At 41.0% G+C, this 21324-nt stretch overlaps 1 protein-coding gene across 4 annotated transcripts; it reads left to right on the forward strand.

Moving 5' to 3' along the window:
• The first annotated feature begins 4930 nt into the window (after positions 1-4930).
• Positions 4931-20779, forward strand: NIPA2 (NIPA magnesium transporter 2). 4 transcript variants are annotated; one of them, XM_069006378.1, is made up of 8 exons: positions 4931-5145; positions 8645-8698; positions 12516-12576; positions 12944-13142; positions 14804-14860; positions 15606-15696; positions 16242-16402; positions 17350-20779. In XM_069006378.1, exons 4-8 carry the CDS (start codon positions 13004-13006, stop codon positions 17985-17987), a joined length of 1086 nt encoding a protein of 361 aa, XP_068862479.1. In that variant the 5' UTR covers positions 4931-5145; positions 8645-8698; positions 12516-12576; positions 12944-13003; the 3' UTR covers positions 17988-20779. The 4 variants fall into 4 exon arrangements, with proteins under 4 accessions (XP_068862479.1, XP_068862505.1, XP_068862496.1 ...); XM_069006395.1 differs by lacking the exon at positions 4931-5145 and adding an exon at positions 5242-5261; XM_069006385.1 differs by lacking the exon at positions 4931-5145 and adding an exon at positions 5279-5439.
• Positions 20780-21324: the final 545 nt, after the last annotated feature.

Raw genomic sequence — 21324 nt, forward strand, 5'->3', positions numbered from 1 at the left:
GGTACAGATCAGTTGGCCCACAAAGGGCTCAGCTGTCCTGTACCAGTATCTATCAGCAGGCTGTAGTCTTAATGTCTTCATTGGACTGAAGTTTGCTCATAGGTAGGATGAAAACTTCTCTGGCAGAGATGTTTGCTGGGGCTTGAATCACTTCAAACTGTGTCTTCAGGGTTAACATGTGCTCTGTTCCTGCATTGCTGCACTCTGGTTACTTGCTAGAGCTTTTATTTCAAGATTTACTGCTCCACAGTTGGGTGTGCATCGAGTAGCAACAGCTATAAAGAAGTCTGTGTCACCAGTCTAATTTACTGTCTGTCATAATAGCTCTCTGTAGAAAGAGTTGCTTGGAAAATTACAGTGACTGCCCATCTCATTCTTCATCTGAAGTTCCTAGCCCCTTGTATCAGGTACTGGCAAATACATAACTTAGAGTCTGTGTGTGTGTGTGTGTGTGTGTGTGTGTGTGTGTGTGTGTGTGTGTGCTAGATTTTGGTTGGCTGGGGTTTTTTTTAATGGTGGGATTTATGATTAAAACTGTTTCATTCTATGTATTTGTGGTTTAGGGGATTGTGTTGGTTTAACACAGACTGGTTTTTGGTGGGGACAGGAGAAAAGCTGCTCAAAACTTTGATGTCCAGCACAGAGCCAATCACTGAAGGCTCTGACAATGGGCAGGTTGCTAGCCCAATTAGACAATTTGGTAACACTTCTATGATGGCATATTTAAGAAAGGAAAAACCGCGGGAAGTTCTTTCTCTTCTTCTCCTGAGGGGTGGTGAGGTGGCCACCAGGGCCCATCCCAGCAGAGGCCGCCGGGGCCTTTCCGAGGCTGGGACTGCGTGGCCAGGGCTCTCCTGAGGCCGAAGCCGCCCATGCGGTGCCGGTGAGGACCACACAGCCATCGGCAAGAGACATGGCGAGCAATTCCTCGATGCGGAGCCCAGACAAGATCAACCTGTCAACTGCAGCTTACAGACACCAACTTTCTTCCAAGTCAGAGGAAAAGGAAAAGTAAGGACATGTGAGGAGAACCAACACTACAGCACCAAAGTCAGCGAAAAGAAAGGGAGGAGGTGCTCCAAGCTCCAGAGCTGAGATTCTCCTGCGAGCCGTGGTGAGGACTGTAATAAAACAGTTTCCCTGTGATTCATGAGGTGCATGGGGGGTGCAGAGATCCACACGCAGCCCATGAAGAAGAGTAGTCACGCTGGAGCGTGTGGATGCTGAAAAGCTGTAATCTAATGAGGAACTCAGAGAGAATGACCCTTGCTTTTAGAGATAGAGGAAGAGAGCCTTCGCTTCCAATCTAGAACAGCTGATCCTTAAAAGACTAAAGTCCATTAACTAAAATGACCCACGCTGGGCAGTTGTGGGAAAACTACTTGGTGCGGCTGGAGAAATAAACATCTCTGAAACATCTATCAAGAATCGGTACCTGTATATTTCTTTTCCAGGGGCCTCCTTGTTTGATACACGTGTTACAGTATCTGCACTGTAACAACTTGGCCCGTGGGAGGGACTCGCGTTGCAGCAGGTTCGAGTGGGACTGCTGCTTGTGGAAGTTAAAACCGCGCTTTAAAATTTCGCAGAGAACTGTCTTCTGTGGGAAGGATCCCACAGCACAGCAGAAGAAAGTCTTTTCCTTAAGCATACTGAAGAAAGATTTTTAAGAAGTGGAATACTGACCAAAACCCCATGTTTTGTTTCCCTGCACAGTCGGTGGAAAGAGGGAGGGACTGGGAAAGAAAGGTGTTCTGAAAGTTTGCTTTGGTTCTCATTACCCTTTTTACTTTTAATTCTGTTAATAATAAATCTTCTTTATACTGTTTAAGTTTTAAATCTGTTTTACCTTAAAGTGTTGGGTTTTTTTCAATAATCCTTATTTCAACTCATGATAATGAAGTTTTCAATTCCCTCTCCTCTGCTATAGCAAAGGAACTAAGTAGATGGTTTTTTTGTGCCTGGCACTTAGCCAGTATCAAACCACGACAGGGATGCATTGATATAACTGCCAGTCAAAATTCAAAATTATCTTTAAACAAGGAAACTAGCTCCTCAATATTAAATGTATGCAGTGGAAAAGATGGGTATGGATTTTTTACTGCAATTTTATTTGTAAAGATATTAATGCAATGTACTAAGATAAGACCAGAAAACTAGGCTTTCACTTCTGCATGTGGCATCTCTGATTTTTAAGTAGGTAGGATAAGGAGTCTGTATGTTGTTAGCAAGAAAATTCAGCTATCTATTCTTGTCTTTTGCATCTTAGGAGCTAGGCCTCTGAGGCAGCAGCATGTGGTAAAGGCAAATGTGCCATTCACCACTGGTATTGTTGAAAGTCTGGGACATAATCAATCCTAAGCATACTTTTCTCAACAACACAGTTCATATGGGGAGAGTGTTAAAGACAAAAATCTCATTGTGTCAAAAGAAAAAAAATATTCCTGTTGATTTTTGTGAGGTTTGTTCTACAAGTCTTAAGCAGAGTCCCTGAAGTTGCTTGTAAGTGACACTGCAGATGTTGCACAAGTAGACTCACAGACATGGTTTCTTTGTTCTGCTGAGCTGTCTTCATGAAACACAGCAGGGAAGTGGTCACCAGAGACCCTGTCAGAGCTTACTGAGGTTGTATTTTTGCTCTTTGCCCTTTTAAACTTTACAAGGTGTTTATACACATAGGAGATACTAAGCCCTGAAAAATCCTGTCCATAGCCATGCAGAAGTACCTACACTGACCTCTCTCATGAAATTCCTTGGGCATAAGGTTGGTTTGTGCAGATGAACTGCCCTATGAGAATGGGTTAAATTAAGCAGGTTACCAACATTCTCATGCTTGGGGTTCTTGCCAGATACTCAGCAAACATGCCTGAAATACTGTGCTGTTGTAAATTACTCTGAGATGGTTTGAGTATTTTCCATTACTGAGCACAACCCTTGTCTTTAAAGTAAATATTTAATGTGCCAAATTTTGTGCCAAATTGAAGCACTTGAATTCATACTTTGAGTGAACAGATGTATGTATGTTAAGCAGAACTAGCAGTTAAAGAAACACAAGGAAGGAGATTAACAGAATGACTGAAGTTCCACAAGGGTCTAAAATACTTAGAGGAGTCCAATAAATATTTTCAGGTATTTATTCATTATTGTTTTAGCTTGGTTGAGAGGTGTTTCTGAAGGGAGGAGAGCAGAAGGAGACAAGAGTGGAAAGGGAAGACTGAATTGACTTGCTTCAAACATTACTCTTGTTTAACTCAGGAATATGTGCACATACACATTATCAGCACTTGGCATGATCACAGGCACATGTAGTTCTTATAGCTCCTTTAAACTTTGAACCTAGCTATCAGGACTTAGATGCTTCTGTTTATACTGTACTGGTTTAGGTGGTTTTAATTTTTTAATCCATTTGAGAAACCATTTTCACCAGCTGTTAACTTTTTCAAAGACTTCACAGTTTTGGTATCTTTTGGTAAACCACAGAAAAGCCAGTGTCCTACTGTGTCATTACTTAAGTAATGACTCCAAATTGCTTAGCAGCCTTTATATATTAAAGTATATTTTTATATACACACACACGGAACTATTTTGTAAGTGCAAAGTTCATGTCAAGAATACTAGATTAGTTTTATAATGGGGAATGGAATGTTGCCTTAGAGAATAAAATAGGCCTAACATTTATCCATGTGCTTTGAGTGGTGTAGAAATTTGATTTTTGTGACAGAGTGAGGGACCATTTTTAATGAGATATAACATGGCAGGTAAAGTTATGAGGAGTGGCTTTGTTATGGGTATCCCACAAGGGAAAGCCAAGATTGGTTTTGTTTCCAGGTCTTTCCAGGTTTAGCAAAAATGAAGCAGCTGCTTGTGCAGACTAGGATAATGTAAACACAAATGCTGAGAAGGCTAAAAAAAATAGGAACTGCTGTAACTAAGGAATGTGACAAAACTGTCTTTTGTTTAAAGAGGCAGAGTTGCATCTTCCGTGCAGAGCTACCACAGGTATTTTGGCAGTGTTGGTTGTTCAGACTTAGTGTTATAAGGCAGCTGCTTAAAGCATACTCAGAGATAGTCCTGACGAAACCATAGAACCCTCTGAGCCTGATGCTTGTTATGACTGTTTCAAAGACTCCTTGCTGTGTGCTGAGGACAAATATTTGTCTAACTGTATTTATCCATTTACTTAGTATGAGATTAAAGCCGTTTGGATTGTAAAGCACGTGCTGAGAGTGGGTGACCTGCATTAAACTGATTCATTAACCATTCCCTTTACCTGGCCCAGTAAAATGTCTCTCTCCCTTACTGCAAACAGCTTGTGTTTATTTCAGCCTGCAAAAGAGAAGGCTTCGGGGTGACCTAATTGCAGCCTCCCAGTACCTGAAGGGAACTTACAGGAAACATGGGGCAAGACTATTTATGCAGTGACAAGGCAAGAGGGAATGGTATCAAAGTGACAGAGGGTATGCTTTAGATTAGATATTAGGAAAAATTCCGTATTGTGAGGGTGATGAGGAGCTGGAACAGGTTGTCCAGGGAAGTTCTGGATGTCTCATCCCAGGAAGGGTTCAAGGCCAGGCTGGATGGGGCTTTGAGCTAGCTGATCTAGTCGAAGGTGTCCCTGTCCACCGCAGGGTGGGTTGAAACTGGATGATCTTCAAGGTCCCCTTCCGACCCAAACCATTCTGTGATTGTGCGTTTTTCTGTGAGTGTAAAATCTGCGCGGCGCGGACGCTGGCAGGGGCGCCGCGCGGGGTGGGTCGCGGGAATGACTTATCGCAGCTGCAGGGCGACCGCACAGGGGTTCACGACTCTGCCGGGAGCCGGCACCCGCCCGGGGGATGCCGCCAGCCCAGGAGAGGCGGGGATGCGGGAAGGGGAATGTGACCCGCTGCGGGCGGGGCTCGGGGCCGGGCCGCGCCCCTTCCGGCGGCCGCTGCCGGAACCGCGGAGCGGAGGGGGCGGACGGGCCCGGGACACCGCCTCGCCTCGCGCTGCCGCTGCCGCTCCCGCTCCCTCCCGTCCCGCCCGCTCATGGCGCTGGAGCGCACGGGCACCGGCCCCTCCCGCCGCCCGCTCCGGCCTCCCCCGCCCCCGTCTCCTCTTGGTTCGCCGCTTCCGGCGGGGATGTGAGAGGGGCCGTGACCGCAGGTACCGGCGGGGAGAGGCGGGGAGGGGGCCTGGCCGGCCCCTCGGGGGGCGGGGGGAGGCGGGGCTGCTTCCCCGCGAAGCGCTCGGCGCAAGGCCCTCGGCGCTGGGCGCTGCGGGTGAGGAGCGAGTGGGCCGGGGCCGGGGGCGCGGGGCTCCGGGCCTCGAGTCCGGCTGTACGAGCGCAAGGGTGGTTTCTCCGTAGTGGGAAACTTGTGGTTTGATCTGAGAAGGCCGAGATTAAAAACTCTAAATCGGGCTGCTTGTGGGGTTCTCCCACCGGGCAGAGGTGTCCAGGTACGGTGTGCTGGGTCTGCCCGTGCTCCGGAGCCGCTGTGCCTCGTATTGGCGTGTGCGTGTGGTTAACCAGGGAGCTAACCCGGTTCATCTTCAGTTTGGTCCGCGGTTGAATTATCCGAGGTAGAGGGTTGTGCAGCCTGGTTCCGGAGCACCTTCAGTAGTCCTTCAGAGCTCTGGTGCATCATTTTGACGTGGAAAAAGTAATCTTAGCTTTGCACTGTAGTTCACTGTAGTCTTAAAATGCGCCAAGGGACAGGTTTAGGTTGGACATTAGGAGGAATTTCTTCACAGGCAGGGTGACGAGGTATTGGAATGGGCTGACCAGGGAGGTACCTGGTGGAGTCACTGTCCCCGGAGGTGTTTAAGAAAAGACTGGACATGGTCTGTTGACGTGGTGATGGTTGGGTCACAGGTGGGACTCGATCTCAAGTGTCTGTTCCAGCTTAGTTGATTCTGTGATTCAGAGTGAAGATTTGTGTTCATTCATACACTGTGAAGATGTTGCCTGGATCTAACTCTTTTGTACCTGTTTTTCCCCCCAATCTTTTTAAAGCGGTCAATTTTCTCTATTTCACTATAATGTCTTTAACATTGTTTGTAATGAAAATGTGATAAATGTAAGTCATTGTGGTTCTATCTTAATGCTTTTGATGTGTCTCATTGTATACAGTTGTGTTTTTTTCCTCTGGAAGATGCCGTCTTAATCAATAGAAAATTATTCCATAAGGTTTCATCAGTATCATTGTATTTAGAATTCAGTGTCACACTAGTTCTGCTTTTGTTAAAGAAGTGAATTCTCGTGATAAAATCCTGGCAAAGAGAAAGCAAGTTATAACACGTTATCAATTGTGTCAAAGGAGTAGCCGTGACTAATGTCTAGATTGGACTTTAACTTCCGGAATTATCTTAAATTTGAAACTGCCCATATTAAATACTAAAGGTGGACCTTCAGTGACCCTGTGGTGGTTGCCCCTCCCACGGGAGTGGAACTCATGTGCCAGGTACAGCAAAGATGAGGCAAGTCTTACCTTGAATCTATTTTGATAGCTTTCCGTGAAAACAATCAATGCAGTATCAGTTGTGATGCACTGTCTGTATTTGTATTCAGTTAATGAATAATACGGTTTTAATGAAGATACTTTTTAGCTTTTTGTGAAAGTGCTTTAATTAAAGGTCTTTTTTCATAGAATAACTACAAGCAGCACATGCAAAGAGTAGGTTTTTAATGTGGCATTTTTTTGTTTCTTCGTAATTTCATAAAATGGCGTGCTTGTTGCTTTTGCTTTATAAATAGAAATCTGCTGTAAAGAATTGATTTTCCCCATAGCTTATCTAAACCTTTTAAAATAGGCAACTTTAGGATAGTTATGGTATGTTTTGCTTTCTGAGCATATGATAGTGCCTCTAACATTATATATATGCATATATATAACATATATATATATATATATATATATATATATATATATATATATATATAACATAAATATTTTTTAGTTTCCTATGTGTAATATGCAAATAATTATGTGTATAAGCTTGGGCAGTCTTTAACTTTGACAGAGCTGGAAAACTGCATCCTCTGTTGGGGCAGATGTGCAGTGCAAAATTGAACGTATTGTTTTGTAAACAGTGTGTACAGAATCTGTAGGTACTGCGTGCTCCCATCTTGGCCTTTTAAAGGTGCACTTGACTAAGGTTTGAACTCTTTTATTCTAATACTCTGTTGTATCTGTCCTTCAGTGTTCTCTTTATACCTGTGTTTAAAAGATGTGTTTGTGAGTGGATGGAATATGACTGAGGAAGGCTTGGATTTAATAATTATATATTTGGGGGGATTTTAGTAGTCTTACTGAGACTATTTCTGTGTTCATATTCCCCACTGCCCCAGAGTTCTGTGTATCTAAAGGGGGGCTGTGAAGGGGGTAGAGGGGTGATGCCTGAAATGGCCACCTAAAAACAGAGACTAGACAAGAATAAGGGAATAAAGGTAGGTATTTATCTGAAGGGCCTTCAAGGTACACCCCTGGGAGTCAAGAGGCTACACCCAAGATGGACCCCAAGTCACGAGTTCTTCACACTTTTATAAGTTTGGTTCATTTGCATATCAGGGTTAATTCTCCAATTAAAACTTCAGTTAATGATGTAATTTCCCCAAGTTTACCCCCCTTCTTAAGACATTAGTTTATGCATTTTGGGCCCAGGACAATCTGGGTGTCCTTGGAGAGCAAGCTTGGAGAAGCTTGTTATGTCTAACTAGCATGAGAGAACAGTAGTTAACAGGCTACAAGAAACTTCAGTTACACACTAGGTGCTACAGGATTTGAAAAATATAAAAGTTAAAACCTAAGGCATGAGGGGAGGCTGTATGAGGAGCAGCTGGGGGTGCTTAGTCTGTTCAGCCTGGAAAAGAGGAGACTGAGGGGAGACCTCATCATGGTCCACAGCTTCCTCATGAGGCAAAGCAGAGGGGCAGGCACTGATCTCTTCTCTGTGGTGACCAGTGACAGGACCCAAGGGAATGGCCTGAAGCTGTGTCAGGGAATATTTAGGTTGGGCATTAGGAAAATGTTCTTCACCCAAAGGGTGGTTGGGCACTGGAACAGGCTCCCCAGGGAAGTGGTCACAGCACCAGCCTGACAGAGTTCAAACCTGTGTGTGTTTGGGTACATGGTGTGGTTCTTGGGGCTGTCCTGTACAGGGCCAGGAGCTGGACTTGATGATCCTTGTGGGTTCCTTCCAATTCTGTGATTCTGTATAAACATCCTCTGAAAACTCAGCATACTAAAGCCAGTAATTAAAACTCAATACTAGTTATGTTGCAATAAAAGTGCCTTAGCACTTTAATTACAGAACAAAACTGAAAGGATTAGGATGCTATTTCAGTTCAACTTTAATACAGTACCTTCTAAAGAATAGCTTAGATCACAGGTTAGTTTCTTTGATTTGTGAAGTGAAAAGCAAAGGAGTGAAATAACTAAGGCTTCAGGCAAGCTGTATCTAAGGAAGATGAAATCAAAAATCATACTGATTTGTTATTCAAGTGTTTCTAAAACAAAAATCCTCTTCCTTTTTAAAGCATAGATGGTCATTGTAAAGTCCTCTGTGTCATGCATGAAAATTAAATTTGCTTGAAATAATGGACATCATATTTTTGCCAAATTCTTTACATGCCAATTAATGTTATTTTAAATTTCTGTTTTAGAAACCTAACTTCGAAATACTTAAGTGAATGCCTCTGGATTTTGGAACAAAATTGGTATGTATAATGAGTCTTCTAAAGGCTCATCACCAAACATTTGGATTTCTGTTTTGTTAGGGAATGTTTGTTTCATGTAGTTTTATGCTTGTGGAAAGGAAGAAGGGAACACATAATAGCCAACAAGACACATAATAGTCAATGTGTATTTGTTAAAGCAACTTGTTGATTCAGCCCCCTTTTCTTCCGTGACAAGCTTTATGGCTAGAAGGACATTAAATAGCTGCTTAATTCCAATGTTAGAAACACAAAACTTCTCATGGAGCTCTTGTAAATTAGCAGAATTGACAGTAAAATACCACAGAACAGTTTGAAAGATGCAGAATGGCTGTACCTAGAGTATTATTGTCTTGCCAAAGCAGGCCTTTGTTTAAAAATATTCCCTCATGTCTGAATCTTTGGCTGTTTAATGTTATTGATCTGGCTTAAAAGACAAAGAAATAATCGATGACACTGGGCAGGGAAGGATTGCCAGTGTGTAACCTTGGTTGAATGTTTTCAGGAAACATTTCTAAAAAAAAGATGTTTTTTATAGGAGCAAATGGAAGATATTACACCCAGCCAGGAATAATTTGCTATACAAGTGCAAGAGGTTATACTAATAGAGAAGTTGAAAATGAGTCAACAGTAGGTGACTGCAGACAAAGGGCTAAGAAAACCACCTGATTTGGATGTTTGAAAAGAAATACAGTCTACCACTGTATTGCAGAAGTGATAATAACTCAAACTAAAGTACTGTATGCAGCTTTGGAAATTGCACTTTATAAAGCTATTGGGAAAGGACCCAGAGGGTGGCACAGCAGGAGGTGCCAAGCACCTAACCTGCAGAGCAATTTTGATATGTGGATGCAGAGATAAAGCAACTTGTATCTTTTTCCAGTCTGGAGTGGACAAACACAATGGGATTTGGTAGTGAAAGTGAAGATGGTTAGATAATGAGAGTTCCTAATGGCATCAAAGCATGGCTGCCATGTTTGTGAAGTTTCCTTTGCAAATATTTTGTGGGAGAAGCTTGGCTGAATTATCTATAATGAGGAGCAGCAGTGAATTATGTAGTACATGGCAAAGGGTTGAAGTAAATGGCCTGTTAAGGTCATTTTTTGCTTATGGCATCATCATGTTCATAGTTGAAAAGAGCAGGTTTTAGAAAAGATTCTTGAATTTAAATAATTTAGCATTTATTTAGATTACTTCTTGTAAGTCTTTTAAGACTGTCTACTGAACCCTAGAGGGCTTGTGGCCAAGTAAGCAAAGTTGGAGCAATGCACCTTGTCTGCCTTTTCCAGCTCTAGTTATTGCTTCCATACAGCGTGCAGCTTGTAGAAGTGATACTAATTTTCTTTGGCTGGTAATTCCCACATTCTTACTTATGCTGATCTGTTTTTAAATGTAAAATATTGCTTCATCTTATTATACCACTTTTAGTGTTTCTGACTATTTAGGGAGCTCACTTGCTACAATAAATGTAACAACTGTTGAGCACTGTGTTTGTGCTATTTTTGAGAGAAAATGACTTTTGAGCAAAGAAGCATTACCTCGTGTTTTAGAGTCTGTATTTTGCTAGCATTTGTGAGACATTTTGGTTACATCTTGAAAATAAGCAACAAAACTTTGTGGCTAATCTGGACTTGCTTATCTCCCACAGTTTTTTTTTCTCATCCCAAGTTTCTGCATCTCTCCCTGTCTGATAACCTTCAAACCCAGTTTCCTGTGTGGTCTGTCATTGCACTGCTGCGCACTGAGAGTTATGACTCATGATGCCAGCAGATCCACAGGCAGTTCATTAATGACTGGCTCCTGGAGGTATGGTAGATGTTGTAGCTTCTGTGAATAGGAGAGTCTCAGCCCTTCATTACTTCTCTGAAATCAGAGCAGGAAACTAGTACTCCTCCATGACACTGCTGGTCTTGAGTGGATGAAGTGTTCTATGTGTTAAAATCAGCTGTGAACTTGATTGAAGAACCTTTGCAGAGCTACACGACTGCCAGCTTTATTTAACTCCTACATTTTCTGGCTTCTCTCTGTTTATAACCTGGTAGTGGCCCTGGCTGCTGGAATGCAACAGCTTTGGCACATCCCAAGGCAGGAAAATGAGAGGCGTATTTATTCCAGAAACTGCTCATTTCATGGCATTTTCTTTTCTCATGCCCTTAGATAATTTTTCTTGATTATATTAATGGGGATGCATTAGTTCTTCTTTTATTAAGTTTTAGGGTTAGAATTAAAGTCCTGATTTCCTGAAGTGTAAAACTTCCAGTGCTTGGTACTGCTTTGACCTTGCACATGTCAGTTCTACATGTGCAAATTATATCTGTGCTGTATGCAGAGGGAACCAGATCTCTTCAGAGCAGCTGTGTCCACCATGACTGTGTGATGTTTGTCTGCAACTGTAGACATCTGAATAAACCTTAGGTGGAAATAAGGTAGTCCAGCCCAAGCAGAAATGCACACTGGTCATGTGTATGAGGACAAATAAACTTGATGGGAGGAGCTAGCAGTAATTTATCTGAATTTATGTAATTTAAGTGGTTGAGATATGAGTTCTTTACAAGGTTAACAAAGTGGTTGACAGAGCAAGTCAGTGTATTTGGGACATGGGGTAAAGTAGAAATACTAGGTTTCGAAATGTAGCATCCTTTTCAAGTCTAAATTCATAAAACTACCTGTGAGCACACAAGTTTCCTCATTCTTCTGCAATCAGATTCTTCCTCTGCTGCAAAGAAAAGCAGCCTGTGCTTCTCCCTTGTTTCTGGAATGCAGTGGGTGGAAGGTGTCAGGATGGGACTAACTGATGCTCTTTTCCTCTGTCAGTGTAGGTGAAGTTATGCAAACCAGGGAGAGAAGAAAAGGAAAAGAAAAATGTGATTTTGCCACTATAGAGAGTTCTCCTTTAGTAAAAAGCTGCACTAGTAAAAATAATCCCATTAGTAATGTAACTAAAGTAGCAACTGTTGAAAAAACCTGTAAAGGAAAATGCTTAGCAAAACCAGCCCCTGTTCCCCCAGGTGATGCTATACCACTGTCACATTTTGCACCAGCTGGAGTTGGAAGAACATTCTTAGCTCAGTTACCTGAACAGAGAGCCTTACACCAGCTAGAACAGATGGTAGAGAGAACAGTCACAAAAGTCTTATGTATTTTCTTTGCATTAAAAACTTCTTCAAGGAACTGAAAGTCTTGTTTGAACTCAAAATCAGGATGATATTTTATGCAGTTGGTGAGGTGGCTGGGTTTGGTCTGTCTCATGCACTGATGATTTGTCTTTCTTGGTTTTGTTTGATGGGTGGTTTTGTATCATGCAAGAGTCTAGTTTATTTTTAAAAGTGGCTAGAAAGTGAAAGCACTCTCTTGTAGATCATTTACTTAGTTTGTCCTACAAAATAAGATACTAAAAATTACTGTGCAAGGATTAAGGGAAGAGGATTTGAGAATTTTGAACTGTGGCTCTTGCAGCATTTTGAGCAGTGCTATGTTGATTTCTTATTGTTTTCCTCTACATTTTCACAGCCTAATTGGATGCAAGTAAGAGGATCTGTGTTCAGTTTTAATGCTAACCTACCAGTAGCTCTGCTAGGTTTTCCTAGAGGTATAGCACATCAATCAAAGTTGAAAGCATGAAAGTACAGGGAAAAGTAATATTGAAAGGTGCTTCATACAAGTATGGGAAACTCTGTAAAATAAATTAACAAACAAAGGCCTTATTTCTTGCCAGATTTTCCTGTTAAAGCGTAATTGGATGTGCATGCATGTGAGATTTGTTTGTATTATGAAGATGGCTATATGATTAAACATCTAATACTCTCTTTAATTTTTCTAGGGAGTTTATATGGAAGAAATGCTGCGACTGTTCTCAAACTCTTTTACAAACTGATTTCAGTGTAAGTAAATTTTTTATCAGTATCATTAGTTACATGGTGTGCCAGACACAGATCTGTGTACTCAATGAAAAGAAAAATAAATGACATATTTGTAAAATTTCCCTATAGTTTCTAAAAGAATTTTTATTTGGGTTTCAGGTTTTATATGCCAGGTCAGAAACCCTCCCTGCTCTGTGTTCAAACCTGTTAGTTACTCATCCTTAGTGCAAGGTTACCCATGCTTCAGAGATTGCCATTTTTCTTGTTAACCACTCTTAGAAGAGGCCATTTACAGGAGAACCAGTCACATGAGCTGTTGAGGATTTTCCTATACAGCATGTATTTCTACCAGCTTAATTCTAATGTATTTATTTTGCTCGTGTTTCAGTTGAGTAACAGAAGTTCAACTCCTCATTGATCAATGTGACAGTGTTTAGTAGTTTACGAGATGAGCCAAACTCGTGGGAGGTATGACTTCTGTATTGGTCTGGTGTTGGCTATGAGTTCCAGCATTTTCATTGGAGGAAGTTTCATCCTGAAAAAGAAAGGTCTCCTCCGGTTAGCCAGGAAAGGCTCCATGAGAGCAGGTAAATACATACATCTTTTAATAAATTGCTGATGTTTAGATATTGCTGTTTAACAGAAGATCATTTCTGTTCATTAGTTCATTAAACTAATGGTCTTGTTTTGACTTTTTTGGTTTTCTGTTACGTGTATATGAAACCTAAAACACAGAGCTGGTGTATTTTTTCTCTGGTGTCAGATAGCCATAACTCTGTGTGTGACACATGCTATTTAATGCATATGTAATGCCCTCTGGGGACACTTGTCAAAGGATTCCTTTGTATGTCAGTTAAATCTAAATTGTTCTTGCAAATTGAACTTGGAAGCAGCACTCTTAACTATATATGTGCTCCTGAATGAGTGGATTTAAGAGAGTGTTAACTGTGTTTGGGTGTCAGGAGATTGTTTTAGAAAACTAAAAACCACGTGTAGTAATTGAGTGTGATGAGTAGTATCCCTCAAGGCTTCATACTGGAAGCAATGCTATTAAATATCTTCACCAGTGATACAGACAGTGGGATTGATTGAGTGCGCTGGCAGCGTCTTTGTGGATCGCACCAGGCTGAGGGGGGCAGTTGATGCTCTAGAGCGAGGAAGTGCTGTCCAGATGAAGTTCAACAAGAACCAGAGCAAGGTGCTGCACCTGTGTCAGGGTAACCTCCAGTATCAACAGAGGCTGGGGGATGGACTGATGGAGAGCAGCCCTGCCCAGAAGGGCTTGCAGGTGCTGGTAGATGAGAAGCTGAACATGACCCAGCAATGTGCACTCACAGCCCAGAGAGCCAAACTTATCCAAATCAGGTGTGACAGCAGGGTGAGGGAGGGGATTCTGCCCCTCTGCTTTGCTCTGGCAAGACCCCAGCTGCAGTGCTGCAGACAGCTCTGGGATCCCAGTCTGGGAAGGACATGGACCTGTTGGAGCAAGTCCAGAGAAGGGCCATGAAAATGATCAGAGGGACAGAACACTTCTATGAGAATAGGCTGACAGAGTTGGGATTGTTCAGCCTGGAGAAGAAAAGGGTCTTGGCAGACCTTATAGCACCTTCCAGTACCAAAAGGGGGTTATAAAAAAGACAGATTTTTTTTTTTTTTTTCACCAGGGCCTGTAGTGACAGGACATGGGACAACGGCTTTAAATTGAAAGAAGATAAATTTAGGTAGGATAGCTGCAGCATCTGCAGACGATTCAGAGGTTGACTATGAATGTTTTTATTCAGTACCTGTCATCTTTGCTTCTAAAAGATGGTTGATCTTGAGATACATAATTCATGCACCCTAGTTTGGAATGAGAAAACGTGATATTTGTACATGTAATCAACCACATATAAACCATGTACAATTTCCACAGAGTAGCAGTCTTAGTAAGAGAAACATAACTTGGCTTTTCATGTCATTTCAGTGACTGGAAAGAACTGTTTCTCAGGGCAATGCAGATATGATCATCAGTGCCATTTCTAATACAAAAGAAATGAAATAACTTGTTATCAAAGTAGGCTGTAGGAGGCACATGCACATCAGAAATTGAAGATGCTTCGATTTCAACCCCTCTACCTAGAAAGCCTAGGTATCAAAAGGCTACTCATGTTTTTAAGGACATGGGTTGCAAAAATTATGTTATGGCAGTGTTATTAGTGATGGGGTGTCGTTGTTTTTAGTGGAATAGCCAACATTCTTTCAATTTTAGGTCAAGGTGGTCATGCATACCTTAAGGAATGGCTATGGTGGGCTGGACTTCTTTCAAGTAAGTATCAAAAATTATTCATCTAAGTGTCAAAAATTTGTATTGCATAATTTTAATAAATAATTATGCCACAGATGGCAGTATGGTTACAAAAAAGGGAATGAGATTGGGATTTTACAATACATGGTAATGTTATCTGATGATTTGATGGATGCAGTTCTAATGATTTTACTGTAACTTCTCTCACACCAGAAATTCTTCCTTTAATGTAACTGCCCTCTTTGTGCAGTGGTTTTGTATGTCTTTGCTACCATATGCATTCTGGTTTTTGTCTCAGCAGAAAAGTGCTTAGATATATAGGATTTCTTAAAGGGAAGCATATTTTGGGATTATGCCTGTTTTCTGAATTTTTTTTATTGCTTGAACTCTCAATTTACCGGCTGCAGGTAACTGTGGCTTACTGTATGTGCTGTGCTATATCCTGCTATTGCAGATTTCTCCATGCAGAACTTCATGAGTCAAGCTGGCAGGCTGGGGGGCTACAACATAGACACTAAAATAAAACACCTTCTGGTTTGGTAGAATCAATTCTAATACCTGTTGCAGTTCCACAGCCTGTTTTTAAAATGTAATAGTGGGAGAGAGGGGCAGGGGTGTGTTCTGCTAGTACTGTTAGCTGAATGCTATAGTTAGAATTCTCCATTGTTCCCTTGCTGCATGTTTGTGTCTACATGACCTCTTGCCCTGAATCAGAGGTTTGCTGCATGACAGCCTAACTCAGGTTTTAATTCCTGTTCCTCTGCAGTGGGAGCTGGCGAAGTAGCGAACTTTGCTGCCTATGCTTTTGCACCAGCTACATTAGTGACTCCTCTAGGAGCTCTCAGTGTTCTTGTAAGGTAAGGAACACTAACAGAAAGCAGTGTGACTTGAGAGACAAAAGTAAAACATTTATTTAGAAATATGTCACTGAACTATGCTGTAATAAATGGGGTTTGGTCTTCATAATAGAGTGCTTATAAACATCAGGAGTAACTTTTAAGTTTCTCCAAATATGTAGTGGCTATGATATAAAAGGGTTCTAGCAATGCATCTCCACATCCATCTCTGAAAAGCTATTGTCTTCTGCATTTCAAAAACACGGTGATTACAACAGAGCAGTATTTTTATTCCTAAGTAAATTTTCGTCTGTCTTAAATTATTTTTGCAAGTTCTTAGATACAGCATTTTTTTAGCAGGCAGCATAAAAAAGAGGTTCTGGGCAGAGATGTCAAATATTAACAGGTAGTTCTGTACATAGCAAGTACCTTAAGATAGAAAATACCTGTTTTTAAGTTGCACATTGTGTATGCAAGTGACTTGTACAGTCAAAACAACCTGTAAGCTGATGAGCAAATGGATATTACTAATTCCATGTTTGTTGGTGCCTTTTTTTATTTCTTAGTGCCATTCTGTCATCCTTCTTTTTAAATGAGAAACTTAATTTACATGGAAAAATAGGGTGTTTGTTAAGTATACTGGGATCAACTGTGATGGTAATTCATGCTCCACAAGAGGAAGAAGTAGAAACTTTGGATGAAATGTCCCACAAACTAGGTGATCCAGGTAAGAAAAATGCTGGCTTGATATGTACACAGCCCATCATTTCTTCATTATATAGTTTCATTACTGCTGCTCTCAAGTTCCAGGAAGATGGCCTTGTCTGCTTCATGTAGACATGTTGTTCAAATGAAGTAGAGATTTGAATTCTGTAACATAATTCCATAGGAACCTTTGCATGATGCCAATTAACTTGTCTGGCCTTGAATAAAGTGCCTTGATGGCAAACACTGAGGTGATTGTTCAAACAAATACAGCAGCACAGGCGGATAAACAAAACTTCTATAAATTTTGATTGAAGTGGGTCATCTCCAAGCCCAACTTTGAGCTGTCCTTAAAATGAAAAAGTAGGTGTTGTGGTGTCTGCTGAGAAGTAAAATCCTAGAGATGAGCTGCTGTGCCTACGTGGCAGATGAGCACTCAAAAATGAACATCTGCAAAATACTAGTTATACAAAGGCAATTCCAATCTTAAACATGAGGAAATAGCCAGCACAGAGATTTAAAAGCTGTTCTTAAGGAATGACCTGATCATTGGAAACCTGCTGATGAATACAGCCACCTGCCAAAATGTATCTCCTAAAAAAGACTCAATTCAGACTCAAGCCTGTGTCCAGTGGCATCTGCACCTCAGTGAATCTGGGTGTAAGGCAATTTAACAATCTAATCCTGCAGTCGTCTTGCCAATAGACTGGTAAAGGTAGTAGAGCGTGCCTGAGGTACTTTGTTTTGGCTAGCTCACTCTAGCATCATCTAAACTGTGATTTTGGAGGAGGAATGAGAAACATCCTGAACTCTTCTGTTTAAGCTGAGTCGGTCCAACTGTTAATGAGTGTTTTCCCTGCACCCCTAAGATAAGTACCCCTGCTTCTGCTAAATAGAGTCCATAAGTAACAAGTGTGTCCATTCCATTAGTGTCTATAAATAACAAGACTTTTTTTTCCCCAACCATAGGTTTTGTGGTCTTCGCAACGCTCGTTGTCATTGTGTCTTTAATTCTAATATGTGTGGTGGGACCTCGCCATGGACAGACCAACATTCTCGTGTACATAACAATTTGCTCTGTAATTGGAGCCTTATCAGTCTCCTGTGTAAAAGGTCTGGGCATCACTATAAAGGAACTTTTTGCAGGAAAACCAGTGCTGAAACATCCCTTGTCTTGGATTCTGCTGCTAAGCCTTACTGTCTGTGTGAGCACGCAGATCAACTATTTAAACAGGGCTCTGGATATATTCAACACTTCAATAGTGACTCCAATATATTATGTAATCTTTACAACATCTGTTTTAACTTGTTCTGCCATCCTTTTCAAGGAATGGCAACACATGGCGGCTGATGACATTATCGGCACCTTCAGTGGCTTCCTGACTATTATTGTGGGGATCTTTTTATTGCATGCCTTCAAAGATGTAAACTTCACCCTCGCAAACCTGCCCCTCTCTCTGCGGAAGGATGATAGAGCAGCAAACGGCACTCTGCTGAGCACATTTGACAGCTTTAATGATGATGAAGAAAGTTCTGCCTGCCTAGGTGAAATGCAATCCACTGAGAGTCTCTCAGCCAGGAGAAATGGAAGCCTGTCAGCCTTCTGAAAATATCTACGTGTTACTTAAGAAAAGAACAATTCTGTAACCCTGGAATTTTTTTTTCTCCTGTGAAATGTCTGAGCTTGTCTGGAAATTCATGTACTTTTTAACAGTATGTGTAGACAATCGTTGATTTCTGAGTTCAATTAGTTTGGATAAGGAACACTGAAATGGTTTTTATTTGCCTTATTTTTACTTTAAAAAGTACTAAAATTACCTCAGACCACAACTGGTTTTGTTGCTTAAGTTATGTGTAAATACTTTCATTTCATTCTTCTGTTTTTAAGATGTATTGCACTAATTACAATTTTATCAAAAATAAATGGCTTTATTTCTGCATTGGTGGTAAAAAGGTTGCAGCGAAGCTGGATCCTTTGTACCTGTGCCCTGCCTGACCATGGAGTGACTGTAACCATATTGAAACAGGAGCTGCAGCAACTACTCCTGTCCTAGTTTGTAAAAGAGAAAAGGGAAAGCTACAACCAAGCACAACTGATGCTTTGAAAATACTGGTTAGGTAAAGCTGTATGCAAAACTTGCTGGATTTGCATGAAAAACCCCCAGCTTTACCAAATCAGAGTAACTGGCTGGCAGAAACAAGAAGGCAGGAGCTTCTGCTCTGCTTGGATAGGTGAGATGGTAGCTCCTGCCATGACAATTTATGCAGAAGGAAGGATCTGAGTCATACTAGTAGCAAAAGGAGCTGTTCCCTCTTCTGTAAAAGAGGTCAGGTTGTGTCTGTGCTGCACCATGCTGCTCTGGCTCTGCAGACCTGTGTTCCTGACGTTACAGCTTGCTGCTTTGTTTGCAGCAACACAGGCACTGGCTGCAACACTGAGTTTTTCAAAAAGAGCCAAAAAAAATGAAACATTAATGTCATTGCTTGGGAAAAAAAAAAAGGGTGAGGCAAGTAAGTGGTAATTTAATTTTGTAAACGCTGAAAATAAAAATTAGGGAAGAAGGATTTATAAGAACATTTTACCTACATGTGAAATTTGGAAATACGTGGGACAGAGACTAATAGTTACTGCTGGATGTTGTCAGGTCTAGTGCTTAGTGTTTAAGAGAAATTAAGATTTTTCCTAGGACAGAAAAAAACCCAAGTTACCACCTGTGAAACAAAATTATTCTGCTTCCTTTGGTGTGTGTCATAACATACAGGAGGGGCAAAGGTGTCAAATAAGAAAACGGTTCTTTAAATTCTGGTTGAAGATCAGGATTTGAGCTTCTTGTAATCAAAAGGCAGATCATATCAGCTGTGCTCAGAGTAAAAGGTGCTTCCAGCACTTAGCTGGTTTTTGCCTAAGAACCAGGGAGTGGTAGAGAAGACATGAAACAGCAGAGGAATTGCTGAACTTGGGGCTGCCTGTTCTAGTACCAAAGCACCAGCCTACCCCAGGAGCAGGTTATCATTTCACACAGTACAGTCTGCTGCTTTCTGTGCTGATGGGCACTTTGGCCTCCAGCCTGGTTTTTGATAAGAACAAATTTAAAAAGTTACACCTTTTATGCACCTTGCTGCATTTTTCCTTTTAGGTATCAAAGGTTATACCAGGCAAATAATGTTTAGCTCCTACCAAGTCTGTAATCCTGTTGGGGGAAAAAAAAAATCTGCATTTTAAAAATGGGAAACAATCATCCCTTAAGACTCATGTCTGAATTGTCTTAAACTTTTTTCCCCTCAGTGATCATAAAATATGTATTTAAGGTAGTAGTTTTAAGACATTAAGAGACCAATTCTCTTATTGCTGAAAGTTAACTGGTAAGAATTAGAAATTATTCACATCATGGTTAGTTATTTTAAAATAATTCTTAAGCAAAAAATCAGGCTTTATTAATTAACCATTTCTGCACCAGTGCCAAGCCAAAGCCTCAGCCATGTGAGATATCCCTAAATCAATGATGATGTCAACAAATTAGGAACATTGTTCATTTGCTTAACTGAAGCCGGAAGCACAGGGAAGAATCTAGCTGACCAAAAGTGCTATCTAAAAGAATGTTTCTTAAAGAAAATCTGTTTAAACACCTTGTAAAAGAAATCCTGCAACAAGCTGGTGTAGCAAGGCACAAGTGCTTCTGACTTCTGTCTCCCATGCACCGGGCAGCCTTGTGTGCACTCTCACCACGACAGACACCACTCCAGAACGACAGCTCTCAAGCACAGATGTCCTAGGAAAACCTGTTATGGTGGAAACGTGCTGATAGATTGCCTGGAAAATCTCCATCCTGTTTTGCTGAGTAACTTTCAGGTACTTTTTTTCCTCAAAATCGAGTTCTCTGCCACTCCAATACCTACATACGTATTCCTCGCTTCCTGTGTACCTCTTCTGTCAGGGGCTCATTTCTACCCACTGCTGGAGTCAATTTCATGGCTGTGAAGCACCTGGAAAGAGCTGAGCAGCAGAAAAGATGTGCTGTAACCTAACCAGGAACTAGTAAGAGGGAATGGAGAAAAACAGGTTCTCAAAGGGATGCATTCTTGGTTTCACACTATAGGTTAGAAACACTAACCAAGCAACATCTCCATAAATCCATATCCTAGGTAAAACATGTAATCACCTGTCTCTGTCTGTTCTGACCATCTTAACGTCTTGGTTAGGGCTGATCCCAAAGCCAGCTGACAAACTGATAGGATCCTGGAGTAAGCAAGCAGGAGTTACTACTTTTGGCTGAATGGTTTGCTTTAAAATTCAACTTTTATAGTTGCAACATTTTACAATTTTTCTGATGCAGTGTTTGCATAATACAGCAAGTGTAATTGAACAAATACTTTCCATAATAAATCATGATTAACATCATTAGAGTTTATGTACTGGGATAGATTACACCTGATCACCGTAGTCAAGATTCTCATAAACAAGAATTCATCATCACTTGTAAATGTGTTTGGGTATGTATTGCCAACCAAAATATAAACTATGTTAGAAGCTCTCATTAGGAAAAAGTAAACAGTCCCCATTCTAATCAATCAAACTTCCACCTTTTAAAAAGATCAGAATCCTATCGGTCACCTCCATGTTAAATACCTTCGAAACAAACACTTTAAATAGCCTTCATTTCCATAATTACTGATCTCTGAGAACAGTTCTGCAAAGAGGAAGAAGAATCAACTGACTAGAAAATTATTCACAAAGCACCAGCAGAGTTTGTTTTGTTGTTTTTCTCTTTTTTTTTTTAATAAAGGCAAATTAAGCAATTAAGGCTCTAATACAAACAATTATGCATTGATTTCTAAAAACTTTTTTCTACAGAACCCAGTTTTTTATTCTCCACAGCCATTATTTCGATAGCCTCAGGGGAAAATTATACCAGTCCAGTCTAAAATGGCCACCTCAGGACAGGA

Source organism: Aphelocoma coerulescens, chromosome 1, assembly GCF_041296385.1.
Source record: "Aphelocoma coerulescens isolate FSJ_1873_10779 chromosome 1, UR_Acoe_1.0, whole genome shotgun sequence".
Lineage (NCBI taxonomy): Eukaryota > Metazoa > Chordata > Aves > Passeriformes > Corvidae > Aphelocoma > Aphelocoma coerulescens.